Consider the following 14,001-nt stretch of genomic DNA (forward strand, 5'->3'; position numbering starts at 1 on the left):
GCCGCTCTGCTGGGCTCCAGCTGCAGATAAATTCGGGGACTTCGAGGAGGTGGAAGAGGTGACCCTGGGTGACCGGCACCGCTTGGGAACGGAGGTGTGGATTATTGCCGGTCCTGACTTGGGGATAAAAGCGTCAAGGTCTGCCCAGGTCTCAGCTCTCCACAGTCAGCTCCAGGATTCACCCTGAGCGCACCAGCACCATGGCATCAGCATGGTCCTGCTGGGTCCTCCTGCTGCTCCTGCCTGCCCTGACCCATGCTGGGGGACCAGGTCCTGTCCTCGTGAACCGCCCCTTTGTCACCATCTGGAACATCCCCACCCAGCGCTGTGCTGAGAAGTACAATGTCACCCTCAACCTGGAGGTCTTTGATGTGCTGGCCAATGACCAGCAGTCCTTCACTGGGCAGGACATCACCCTCTTCTACAGCAACAAGTTGGGTCTTTTACCCTACTACACACCTGGGGGGGTGCCAGTGAATGGGGGGCTCCCCCAAAATGCCAGCCTGGAGACTCACATCCGCCAGGCCACCCAGGACATCAAGGTGACCCTGCCCAGCCCTGACTTTGGTGGGCTGGCTGTCATCGACTGGGAGAAGTGGCGCCCACTGTGGGTCCGCAACTGGGACTCCATGGAGATCTACCAGCAGAAGTCGGAGGAGCTGGTGCAGCAGCAGCACCCACAGTGGCCTCCCAAGGAAGTGGAGGAGATGGCCAAGCAGCAGTTTGAGAAGACTGCCTGCGATTTCATGAACAAGACCCTGTGGCTGGGCAGGAGCCTCCGTCCCAGTGCCTACTGGGGTTTCTATGGTTTCCCTGACTGCTACAACAATCACTTTGATAGCTTGACCTACAATGGGACGTGCCCAGATGTGGAGCAGCAGAGGAACAAGAATCTGTCCTGGCTCTGGAGGAGCAGCCGGGCACTCTACCCCAGCATCTACCTGCCCTTCTGCCTCAATGGCACCAACAAGGTGCTCACCTATGTGCGGCACCGCGTGGCCGAGGCTTTCACTGTCCAGCGTGGAATCCTTGACAGTGGCATCCCCGTCCTGCCCTACTCCCAGATCGCCTTCGAGTACACTCTGGACTTCCTTTCCCAGGTGATGGGGATGTGGGGATAGTGGGCAACACTTGGGCTGATGGGTTGGCACCACGGACTCTTTATTTCTGCTGTGTGGGGGCTTTGGCCACTGCTGACTTCTCCTCTCCCCATGCGTGCAGGAGGACCTGATGAACACCATCGGGGAGAGTGCAGCTCAGGGTGCTGCTGGCATCATCCTCTGGGGCAGCCTGGACTACAGCACCTCCAAGGTGAGTGTAGACGGGGGCACCAGGTCCCTGTCAGCAGGGACCCCCCAGTTCCTCAGCTGTGCAGGGCTGTGACACTGAATGCCATTGCAGGATGTGTGCCAGAGGCTGAAGGAGTACGTGGAGGGGCCCCTGGGTCACTACATCGTCAATGTGACGGCCAGTGCTGATCTGTGCAGCCGGACCCTGTGCTCCGGCCATGGCCGCTGCGTGCGCCAGGACAACCAGCAGGGCTGGCTCCACCTCGACCCCTCCCGCTTCACCATCGACCTGCGTGCTGGCAAGCCCTGGCTGCTGGCTCAGAGCCTGGAGCCTGGGGAGGATATTTCCAAACTGGCCAGGGAGTTCAGCTGCCGGTGCTATGACAAGTGGCAGGGACCCCGCTGTGATACCCAGGGCTTTGCCAAGTGAGGCCCCACGCAGTCCTCCCACTCTGGGGACACACTGGGCAGACAGGGTGACACTATCTCAGCGCCCATGCCATGGGGCTGAGAACCTGACTGTGAGGCTCTTAATAAAACCAGAAAGCACCAGCGTCTCCTTGTCTTCTGCTGCAGCACTTTTGGGGTGGGAGGGTCCTCCTGCAACACCACTGCTGCCTTGTGATGCTTCCAAGAGCTGTCCTTTGGGATGGGGCTTGGGATGTAATGCCCCAGAGAAACCACAAGGAAAAAAGAAAATTTATGGGAAAAGACATAGGAAGAGGGGATGATAAGGGAAGAGGATGAGAAATGGAAGAATGATGGGAAACAGGCAAAGAGTGGAGGCAAAGGGGGTGAAAAGATGTGATTATGTGGCTGTAGTTGAGGGAGTGTGAACTCCAACCCCTCACTGTGCACAGAGGAGTGGACTGAAATCAATGCCCCCACTTTGATTTTCCCCTGGATAACCATATGCAAAGCAGTTAAATCCACAAATAATATGCAAAAGCACTGATTTTTGTAACACAGACCACAGACTTAACCATACGTATTTCAAAGCAGCTGGAAGAAGGCATGAAACCCTGGCCCATCTAAGACAAAGATGTTGGCATCTTCATCTGGATGTGGGGGAATCACATGCTCAATTCTCTGATTTCAGGCTCTAATTCAGGTAATCTCTCATTGCTGGGACTGCACTGCATGGCACTGTGTTTGTACTGGGGACTTACAAAGCTGCACCCTTAATTTTTAAGCTGGTTTGTGTAAACCATTGCAGAACTACTACATTTCTTATGTTCACTTCTTATTATTACATTAAGGAGGGTCTGAGATTATACCACTGGAAACGTAATTAGGCCTTTGGATTCCCCAGTCACAGCTTTCAGAAACATACACTCTTTTATTAACAAGCTCTTTGACAAGCTGGGGGCCCCTGAAAAAATTAGTCATAATTGGATTTTGGCCCAGAATTAATAGTTTTGTCTAATTCTTATAGAGATAGCTTGGTAAATGTTGTCTGTAAATGATGGAAACCATATTATCTTAGTATTTTTTGTATGTGAAATGTGATTTTACTTAAATGAACACTCAAACATGCTCCTACTAACCTACAGGGAATCTGATATTTGCCCTGTATATAATGCTGAAATTGAAAGCAAAGTTCACCTTGCTGTTCACACAAAGAAAATTACCATGAATTTCAAGTCCTCCTTATGCCTAGAAGGGATCAGAGCTGTGCGCTCGTAAGTTCAGGTAATTTAATATGCTTCAAGTGTTCAGCTACTGGTGCCTAATTGGGGGCTGGTCTGAGGTTCTCCTGGACAGTATTATCTCAATCCATTAACCAAACTAAGCATTGAGGTGGGCATCAGGAAAGAGACATTTCCTCAGGAGTTGCAGAGGCTCTGGCTCAGTTGGAAGCCCTGCAGAAACCCTGTTTCCAGGTGTGGTTTTGTGGCTTTTCTTAATGAAAAGTAAGGCTGGGAAGTGGCAGACTTCCCTTATTTCTTGAAACAGCTCATTTTCTTGTTAGTGAAATAATGCAAACTTAGGCATTAATGTAGTTTGCCACTTTCAAATAATAGCTTTGAATGTGTAAGAAGATTTGCTTTATTCATCCTACCTATTCTAGCTATTCTCCCATCCTTGCCTCTTACACTGCATCTAAAGACACCCAAGACAATGGATGTCATATAATTTAGCTTGTCTCGCTCCAGACTGAGGAATGGAGCCTAGAAAGAGACTGCATGTGGTGCCAGCAGACAATGTGGAAGCACTGAACATCTGCTGAGTTGTTTGTTCCAGGTCTGAAAACCTGTACATGTAGCTCTTGCAGCTGGATGCTGAGCTTCTCCTGGTACACAAGTACAAACCTCTCTTGGAAGAAATAAATCCTTCCCAAAAGCAGATCAGGGCAACTGTATGACTTGAAATTAAAGAGATGGCACTTGAGTCTTTAAAATGCCTTTTATTCCATTCACATTACATTGGAGGCTTGAGGCACACAGGGCTGGTCACTCAGAGCTCAGGTTGCTTCGTGGGCGTGCAAACACATTGCAGCTTAAAGGGAGAGAGGAGGGCTGGGTGCTCTGCCAGCCCAGGGCAGGTTTGGGTCACTGTTTAGCCCCTCTAATGCCCAAGCACACACTGCTGTGCTGTGCCCAAAGCTTCCAGGTGAGCAGCTCACCCAGCAGGAGCAGCTAAGAGGACTCAGAGGTACCTCAGTGAAACATGAGACCAGAAGGAGGAGGAGGATGAAGCAGCAGCACAGAAACTGCCTGCAATGACACCTGAGCCTGTGAGCAGCCTGAGGTGCTACCCAGAGCAGCAGAGGTTTCATTGGCTTTGAATAAAGCACACCCCCCATATGCCAATAGCACTGAGGGTGTGCACAAAGCTTCACTGCTTTCCTGTTAATGCTTTTGACTGAAACTTGCCACTTCTTTTCCACGTGCAACGTCAAAGCTCACTTCTGATTATTGTTTCAAAAGTGAAACATCAACTCCTACAGAAATAATTTCCAGAGCTTGAATGCAAGACTCTGTATCCCAACCCCCCCTCGGTGTCGTTCAGAGCAGCACTGACTTGAACACAAAATTTTCAAGCTACCAGTTACCTAAAATTAAAGTGTCTCTTTCTTATGATGTCTTTGTACCTCTGTATCTCTGTTTTGTGTTTGAAAATCACCCATTCCAAACCTTTTCCCTTGCTCAGGCATTTCTAGAAAAGATGTGAAAAGATTTATAAAAAATAAACCATATTTAAGAAAGATCTAACGTCGTGTTCAGGAGTCACAGACTCTGCTACTGCCCTGGACCTGACATCCCTTCTTTCCGAGAACTAGCAGGAATATCAGCCTTCATTCCTCTGATTCATCAGGTTGTAATTTCAGAAGTTACTTGAAAAAAAAAACCAAGTAAGCCCCGAAGCGCCGTTTGTGGGCTCTCAGTGAGTGTTTAAACATGCAGCACAAACAGCAGACTTTGCTTTATGTTATACAAACAAAAATGCCTCTGCGCTGGAGAACTTGTCCCGCTTTGTTCCATGACTTTTTTAATCTGCCATTACTGGGGCTGGGCAGCAGAGCAGGACTTTCACCACAAGAATGTGGGCGCAGCAGCAGCAGCAGCAGCTCCTTTGTTGAGAGTGTTCCAGGCCAGCCTCAGGCAGGGCTGGTGTGTGGGGTGCAAGGGCTTCCACGTTTTCTGCTTGAGAAAAGTGTGGCTTGTGTTTTTCACTGCTGGTGGGACTGGCAGAGGCAGAACACTTGTCCTATTTGTAGCATCTCCGCTGCTCTGATTTGGCAGCAACTTCCCTCCAGTTATTTTCCACCCTGGGGTTTTAAAACAGACTAATCAGTGTCCTGTGCTGGCATTAGTAAATCGGCAGGAGTGTTATCAACAGCCTGAGGAGGGTCAGAGTGAGGCCTTGGGAGCGCTTCCAGTGAAGCCACTGTATAAAACACCTTGTAAACTCATTTTCCTCCAGTAACTTGTTAAGCACAAAACCATACAGTGCTCCAAACTCTGCTCTAATCTGCTGGTGCAGACTTCAAGCAAACAACAAATAATAGAGCAAAACATTTTGTGGCAACTGTCCTGCATTTGACTGTAACTTCTCAGGAGGAAAAATTTGATTTGACAGGTTACTGGTCCTATGCCCCAGTTAAGACATAAACAATTGTAATCCCCTGCAGTTGGGCAGAGTTCAAGGTTAGTTTCAGCAAAAACAAACCAAGTTAAAATTGAAGCAGGGAAAAAAAAAAGAAAAAACCAACAAAATTTGGAGGTAGAACCTGCCCACAGTGCAGAGCATATATTCTTTATTATCTTATTTGTTTTAATACACACCAACTGATACCTGCACAGGGCAGACACCAGCTGAGATAACAGGGAATTCAGTATTTGAGGCTTGGCTTTTCTCACTATGGCAACAAATGTGTAAGGAGAGTAAGAGGACATGGGTAACTGGCAGCATCCAGCACAGCAAGGGCAGTGGTGCTGAGGTCTGAATCTCCCACTCCAGCACGGTGCCTGATGCAGAACTGCCGTGGATGTCTGAACACAAGCACCCAGTGTGCCCTGGGGAGTGTGTGCTGTGCAAACATCAGCAGAATAAACACACAGGTAGGTGTTTGCTTCCCTGTCTTCAAGGCAGCTGGGAAAGAGGGTGGTCTGTGTTTAATCTTACTTCCCTTTTCTAAAATAGTGGAGGTGGTGACCCTTGAATGTGGGTCTGCTCTCCCTGACTGCATGAACCAGCTCCTGGGTCACAAGTGACTCTTCATAGTCACTGGCCTAGAACATAAGAGCTCTCCAAAGGTCCCCTTTTCTCTCTGCACCTCTGCTCCCTACCAAAATTAACTGGATGACACAGATTCTCTGTCATAAATCCATGCTGCATTTATTCATGCAGACAAACTCCTATGTTGCTTTTTATTTCATGGATTAACACTTGTTCATCCACTCACAGAATTTGTTCAACCAGTAATTACACTCAAATTGAATGAAATAACCTGAAAATCTGTCATCAGTGTCTGAAACCAGGTGAGCCCAAGAAGAATTGTCACCAAAATCTACTTGGAGTTAATCTTCAGGATATTGGTCATGAAACCTTTTCCACTTCAGTTGTGACTAGAAGGCATAGTATGAATGCTAATTTTCTGCCAGAGGGAAAAAAATAAAATAAAATAAAAATAAAGCCTTATCTTTGTTTCCTAAGCAAGAAAAAAATATTTCTACCTATGCAGGTTTATCACAAAATAACCTACCAATAACCAAGAGTAAGGGGATTTATCTTTAAAAGGCCCAGATCTGGGTTCTTGGTAGATAAATCGATGTCAGTTATTTTAACAAGGCAGTTAATTGATGAGGAATCCCCAAATTAGAAGCGACACAGAGCAGAGTATTCATTTCCATTATGGTTCAAGCTCATAATTTATTTCTTCTATCACCCACACACTGGTGGGAAAAAAATGCAACACCAATGCAAGCAATTTGCCAAAAAATGTGCTTAATGTAATATTTATATAATCTTCTTACATGCTGCCTGTTGTGAAGGGGAGCTGTGATTAAAGATATATTTTTCCTTAGTCAAAGGTTATGGAAAATCTCAGTTGTCTGGGATCAAGAAGCAACACTTGACTACAGCTGCACATACAAAAACTGAGCAGCATAAAAATAGCACAGCAAGCACTCCAGCAATGCACATAACAAGATTTCCCTCTTCCAAAGAGCCTGAGAAAGGCCAGGCAAGCTCTTACGCTCTGACCAGGCTGGAGATGACAATTCCCACCCAAAAAGATAAGGCCTCCCAAATACCTTAAATCTCCAGTCCTGGGGTACCTTAACATATTCCTATGCTTCAGGACAAGGACACACCTGCTTTTTTAAAGATTTTATAGTCTAGACAAAAGAAATAGCTCAGAGAAAGGGGAAAAGAAAAGTTCAACATGAACAATGACTACAAGGTGACTACATGAATAATTGTATTAACTTTTGCTTGCTGGTTCACCTATTGGTTTCTGCCTTTTATTCTCTCCTGCACACTTACAATTTGGGTAAAGATTGCAAATATATCTTTAAGAAAGAATTGTGTTATCTGGCTGAACTGAATGTAGTGCAATCCTGCACGTGGCAAATTTCCAAGGAATTTAACGAAGCACCCAACATCTTAAACCTCCCAGTGAAGCTGAGGAACAAAAATCCAATTGATTTACTCATCTTTAAATTATTGTCATCCAAAGGTAGAAATTATTGGCTCACACTAGAGCAGGAGGAATGTGACCTATGAAGAACACAGTCAATAGGATTGGTGTCCCCAGGCTGTCCAGGCCTGCCCCAGCCACGTTGCTCTGATAAACCTGATCAGATGCTTTTCCTTGCCAAGCAGCTGAAGGAAAAATGTATTTTTGTGGCCTTCTCTTCAGTTCTTTGAAACCACAAAGCCACATGTAGGGAAAAATATTTTCCAAGGCCTGTAAGTGCAGAAATTTTTCCAATTTAACTGTTTTTGAGGAAGGCACAGGACTAAGTCAAATGTTTTCCAAATGTATGACCCTGCTTGCTCAGTTTGTCCAAGCACAAGCTAGGATCAAACATCCCAGGCAGAAACTGTATTTACCTTGAACACTCTTCTCTCCTTTTAAGTTCTCCTAAATGCAAATAAATTATCAGATTTATTTTTTTCCCTCATGAATCTGTTCCACTTGCTAAATTAACTACACGTCACCAATTTGGACAAAATCTCAACAACCTCATTAGTGGTTGGCTACACAGATCTTGAGCAATACCCAAGATTTCTAGGAAGTTTTGCTGTTAACACTTGCACTGGTTTAACAGTGATTTAATGTGTTTTGCTGTTAAGAACACTGAATTCCTCTGCACAGTCAGGATCCTGCAGCGCAGCTTTCACGGTGGGGCACACAAAAGCCAAGGTGTGCCTTCCCACCTTGAAAAGTGCGCTGTGGAGGAGGATAGACACGGTTAAGCAGAAAAGAAACCACAAAAAGAGAAGTCAGTTTGCTGCCCCGTGAGGCTCTGCCCACCAGCCCGTGCAGGGTTACAGGCTGCCTTCACCACTGCTGCTCGAGACCTTTTGTTCTGCCAAAGGAGTGGAGGTTTCCTGCCTGACACTGAGCCACATCTCGCTGGCCAGTGGGACAGGGGGTCACTCTGAACCTTTTCACCAATGTCAGTAAGGAATCCTTGCAGATGGGTGGTTTTGTTGGATTTTTTGTTGTTGTTGTTGTTGTTGTTTTTAAGGCCAAGGACAGCAGGGTGAGCTGCTGCAGTGCCCAGCCCCCTGAAATCCATTTCTGGCTGTGCCTCACTACCTGCTGCTTCACACCAGCTGCAAAAAACCCTATTTTCTTTTTTTCTTTTTTAAATAAAATATAAGGATAAGATTTTACTAAGCCCAGACACTGTGACGAAAAGATATTTCAAGGGAGAGCAGATGAAACCAAGGGCCTCTCTCCACTCCCAGGGCTCAGAATTGTACGATATTTCTTTCAGAGAAACTCTCAAACAATTCCAGTGGCCTTTGCCTCAAGCTGGAAGCAGTCAGTGACCAAAACCAGAGTTAACTAAATCAAGTTTTGAGCTATGCCATCTGTGCCAGTGACAGATGCTCTGCTCCAGAACAGCACAGGGACGTGGTGGCTCTGAGTACTCGTCACATCATCCCCTTCCTTCACGCTCTTAGCAGTGGACAACAAAGCTTGCTAATGTAGAAAAGGCCACAGTTATGTAAAGTCGCTTGAGCTCCTTAAGAAGATAAAGCAAACTAATCATTAATACTTCAGATTAAATCATAAAGAGTTAATAAGGATTAAGTATTGTCCAGAAGGTGGACACAGGTGACTTCCACCTCCACAGAGCCCAACACTCGCGCTATGGCACTTTGAGAAGCCACTCAGCTCTAGGGGCTGCACAAGGAGCTGGTTCTTACTTGGACAGTTTCCCTGAAAGGAAAGAAAAGAAAAGAAAGCATTCCTCAGCACAGCATCAACAGTGGAATGCTTTTCTCTCGTGTTTGCCCTCAGTCCCTGGAAAATCAGATTTCCAGAGGGGCTGTTGCAGCCTAGGATTGGAGAAGCAGTAGGGGCCTGGTCTCTCAGACCAAAGTAATTCAGCCCTTGCTCTGAGTCACCACACACATTGAAGGAAGGGATTCCAAGCATCCTACTGACCTCAGCCGCTGAGTTTCCTCATTGCAGGAGGCACCATCACCTGGAGATAAGCAATACCCCCTGTCTAAAAAATCCACACCAACAAGCCACCCTTTCTTTCATGTGGCTTAATTTCTATAAGCAATTCAGAAGTATTTATTAACTGAAGTATGAAAGCATCAGGTGATGCCCAGGCAGAGCCAACATAGTTACAAAGCTTATGTTGCCAGTGTGGGTCTGAAACCAGCTGCCTAGACAGTAAACTTAGAGTTGATATCACTTGGAGACAACTTGGGAAGCAGGATGGAGGTGTGTAGGCAGATGAAAAGACATCCTAACAAGATAAAGAAAATTTGCATGCGAATTTTACACAAAACTGAAATAATAAAAAAATCTTAATGCTGTTGCTTTATGTCGACCATTTTCATCTTAACAGGAGAATTATTCTGATTTTTCACTAGTAAGTGATTTTAGACTGATGCTTCCTTAATCTTAATTTTCTGTTTAGCCCCTCTCTCATCTGCAATGGTGTTTCCCCCTCCCCAAACTTGTGTTCGCCTATCTCTGCAGGCCAAAGGCACAGAAGGACAGATAACTCTCTCCTGAGCACTGCCTCTCCAGCTCCTCACCCCAGTGCAGGACACACAGTGTGATAACAGCTCTGAAGCTCCTACCCACACCCATTAAGTTCATGCCTGCCTCAGGGGACAGCCGGACAAAATTACAAAGCCCTGAGGAAAGGCAACCACGAAAATAACCTGCCCCAACCTGAACAAGATAACAAACACACTTCAGTACCACCCCAGGAGGACTTTTGTCAGTAAGCTCGAGCTCGTGTTGTGAGGGGGAATTCTGTACGTGTCCTCAGGGATGCTGCATGGCACGGGCAGCGAAAAGCTGCAGCGCAAAGCAGGGAGGCTGCAAGTGCCCAGTCTGGCTTCACCTGGCACCGGTGCACTTCCCTGGGAGGTGGATCCGAGCCCTGGCTCCTCTCCTGGCCCTGCTGAGGCTGTCGGCGGGGTGAACTCCTCCGGCTCCGCTGCTTCTGCCCGGACCCCCAGTTCCTCCGGCCACTGCCCCATCTCCTCACACCCAGCTCTCCAAAATGGCTACAGCCGCCCCACCTCCCTCACCTCCACTTGGTTTTTACCCATTAATTTATTTGTTTATTTTAAAATCCGTCTCGTTTTAACAAAGCACGAAGCTCTGGGGAGCAGAGGGCGGAAGGACGGCCGCGGTCCCGGCAGGGAGCGGGTGATGGGGTGCGGGAGGTGCGATGCGGACGGTGAGGATGCGGGGCGGGAGCTGCTCCCCGCAATCCCCTGCCGCAGCCCGGGCCGCTCGGGGCGGGCGGAGCGGGGCTCCCGGCGGGGCGGGGGCTGCCCGGGGCCGCTCCCTCCGCCCCGCCCCGCCCGCGCGGGCCGCGCACACCGCGGCAGCTCCGCGGGGCTCCCGCGGCCCTGCGCTCCGTGCCCGCCGCCGCCGGAGCGGAGCCCAGGCCCCGGAGCCCATGTGGGGCTGCCGCCGCCGCGGCCGCTGCCCGCAGGGCCGGCGCTGCCGAGGTAGGACCCCCGGGACCCCCCTCCCGCCCCCGGCTTCCCACCCACGGGGCAGCCCCCGAGGGACCCAGGCGCGTTCAGGGCAAGGCTGGAAGGGGATGGTGGTGTTTTCCTGGACCCCCTGGTCGGGATTTTCCCTCCCGGCTCCGCCAACGAGTGAAGGTGCTCGGCATCTCAGAAAGCTCGGCCGGTGGGAAATGGGAATTGCGGCTTCTGCTGGAACAGCCCTGGGTTAAGGAAGGTTTGGGAGATGTGGCGTGGAAAGAGGGAATCGTAGTGTACCAGCAGCTGTTTGCTTGCCGAGTTATTTTTGGAGATTGCTTTGCTGTGATGGACTTTTTTTTTTTAACTGTCTGTAGGGAGGCGGGTTTACATCTCGCTCCTCCAAGCCTTGGTGCTCTCCATTGGCTGAGGAAGGGTGTAAAACCAGTGCTTTGGCAAATACCGATCTAACTGGTTAGCTCTTCTTCCCGTATTCCGAAGGGCAACTCCATAAAAAGCACATAATCTGCACCTTTTTTATCTTCCTTTGTGAGGTTTGGCTGCTGGCTCGTTGGGGCCGTCCTTGGAAAGGGCTGGCTCTCCCTGGGGACCGAGGTCTGGTGCGTTTGTGAGGCACTTTGTGTAATACAGGGTGACAGCTGTGACGCAAGTGCACCAAAACTTTTGAACATAGCCTCAGTCATGGTTATGCTTGGATATAATTTCCCCACTTTCTAGGAAAATTGTATTATGTAGGCTGGAAGATGAAGCAGGTGCTGCTGCTGCTGCCGTGGGGCAGGACGGGGAGGCAGAGATGGATGTGGATGTGGATGGATGAGGGGTGCTGCACTCAGGTTTGGTAACGGGACCAGGACCCTGAGCTGCCTGGTGCCACACAAAACTGGCTGTCACCGGGTGTTCTCCTACTGTGGCTCCTGTCTACTGAGTCACAGGCTCGCTCTTGTTTACAGCCATCGCTTTGCTCCTGCCAGCCCTATAGTAGGCAGCTGCTGCTTCCTCCATGCCTGACTCCAACCCAAGGCATGGAAAGGGATTTTGGTAAGGCTGGTGGTCTAGAACCTCTCGGACTAGGAGGAGGATCCCCGTCCAGCTGCTGAAATGTGGTGATGGCCACTGCTTTGTGGCTGAACTAAAACCCCTTCACTGCCCCTTTGATCATTCCCACAGTGCTTGTGCTGGCGTCCTCCATGAGCAGGGATTTGTTGGCTGTGCCAGGGGAATTGGATGCTGCCCTCTCACCTCTCGTCAATACCTGGCTCCTTGTTGGCTCTGTAGCAGGTCCCATGGTGCTTGTGTGGCTCTTTGAGAAGTGAGAAGGAAAAATAAAGATGTTAATATGGAAGGAACTTGAAGGCTCTTTAAGATTTTTTGATCTTTAAAGAAGTTCATTCTGAATTGCACATTTTATATTGGCAAATGCCAGAGAAACGGGTTCATCTGAGGCAAAAAACCCTGCTAAACCAACTATAACTTGGAGCAATCCCATACAGAGTTGATTGATTTTGTAGTGCTTTGTGTAGAGCCGAAGATGGGACTGAATAGATGCCCGTTGTGGGACTCCTGGTGCTTGTCCAGTGTGTTGCAGAGCAGTTTGCAAAGTTTCCAATAAGTTTGCTTAATGTGACCTTACTCAGTTCCGAGGCACTCCCATAATTAAGGCTGCAATTAAAGGCAATAGCATCCATTTACATAAGATGCCAGTCCTTTTAAATCAGTGCATCATCTAATGAGAGCATTCATGTAGGGATAGCTGTGCAGGATGAGGACCCAGAGCTGAGAGCATTTTGGGGAGGATTTGGTTTCAGAACTTTCCTGAGGTCACTCAAAGGAAGGATCTGCTGTGAAATAGGACTTTTTGTTATGAAACTACTGATTTATAAATATAACCCTTACCAGCAGCAGGATGTTGTTGAATTGACTGATCATAACCCTTTATTTTTTTTATGTATCATCCATCCAATTAAAAAAAAAAATCAGCCTGGTTGCACCAGTATTTTTTCTCAATTTGATTGCGTCAATGTTCCTTCTGCTCCTATGAGTAAGAGATTTGGTAAATCCAACTTGTGGACAGTATTTAATTGCTGGTGAAGCACTATGGATGTGTTCTGGATGGCTCACTGCACTTGCATGGTTTCCTTGGGGCTTAACCCCTGCGTATGATGCCCACAGATTTTCCCTTGAGATAAACAGAAATCTTGAAGTGCTGGAAGAGATCATGTGTTTAGCAAATGCTTTGGCCTTCTTCTGAAAGAAATGACCTGGTGGAGTATTCTCAACTTCCCACTCTGTATGTTTTGTTCTGTTTCTCTTTTTTTGTTTGCTTTCATTTATTGATTATGGTGTAAGCTTGTTGCCCCACACCCTGGGTGGGGCTTCTTGGGAAGACTCACAAGGCCAGTGTAATAGCAAGGGTAAAAATTCTCAAAATACAAGTGAGGAGGCACCAGCTGTGAGTTGAGAAGTGCAGGGTTCATTGGGTCTGCTCTGGTTTTCCCCAGAAGCCACTTTTTCCCATTATAAGAGAAATAATTAGTCTGATAACCTTTTCTCACGGGCAGAGTGCTCGGCTTGCTGTGTCTGAGACCATAAGAGGTTAAGTAATTAAATTGTAAAAGGGAGTAAAAGAGAATAATCAACTCCTAACTCCTTAGTCTGTCTAGTTGGGCTCTCCAGCATCTAAAACGAAGTAATTTGGGTTGATTTCTGATTTCACTAGATTTTTACCAGGCGGTCAAAGTGGGGCTGCAGGAGAGAGTCCCACATTGCTTCACACAGGTTGTTTTTGCAGCAGTGGTGGATTGGTTTTGGGCACGATTTGGTGGTGCAGAGGGGCAGTGTCAGGGGCAGCACTGGCCTGGGCTGCTCTGACAAGGTTCCAGCGTGGGGCCAGGGTGGCTTATAAACCAGGCTTGCTCCTGGGTGCCTGCCAAAACCTGGCCCCAAGTGTTGTAATCACTCACTAATTATGAATCCTAATCTCCAGACTTACTGAACCTGTCACCTGCTGAGGTGCTGAGCTGAAGTAAAATCACAGGATGGT

General features: G+C 48.0%; 2 protein-coding genes across 2 annotated transcripts in view; both read left to right on the forward strand.

The window, feature by feature from the left end:
• The first annotated feature begins 196 nt into the window (after positions 1 to 196).
• On the forward strand, positions 197 to 1,841 carry HYAL1 (hyaluronidase 1). Its single transcript, XM_005522284.3, has 3 exons — positions 197 to 1,100; positions 1,222 to 1,311; positions 1,402 to 1,841. The coding sequence occupies exons 1-3, from the start codon at positions 201 to 203 to the stop codon at positions 1,717 to 1,719; spliced, it is 1,308 nt and encodes a 435-aa protein (XP_005522341.2). The 5' UTR covers positions 197 to 200; the 3' UTR covers positions 1,720 to 1,841.
• A 9,008-nt stretch (positions 1,842 to 10,849) lies between these two features.
• The window catches only part of LOC102112058 (6-phosphofructo-2-kinase/fructose-2,6-bisphosphatase 4), a 50,703-nt gene continuing 47,551 nt past the window's right edge, over positions 10,850 to 14,001 (forward strand). The window contains exon 1 of the mRNA XM_014251751.2: positions 10,850 to 10,961. Coding sequence (XP_014107226.1) covers positions 10,910 to 10,961 — 52 coding nt within the window. The 5' untranslated portion in view covers positions 10,850 to 10,909. The remainder of the gene's footprint in view (positions 10,962 to 14,001) is intronic.

Source organism: Pseudopodoces humilis, chromosome 13, assembly GCF_049639895.1.
Source record: "Pseudopodoces humilis isolate 2021_Gansu_Grassland_sample_001 chromosome 13, ASM4963989v1, whole genome shotgun sequence".
In the NCBI taxonomy this organism is placed as follows: Eukaryota; Metazoa; Chordata; class Aves; order Passeriformes; family Paridae; genus Pseudopodoces; species Pseudopodoces humilis.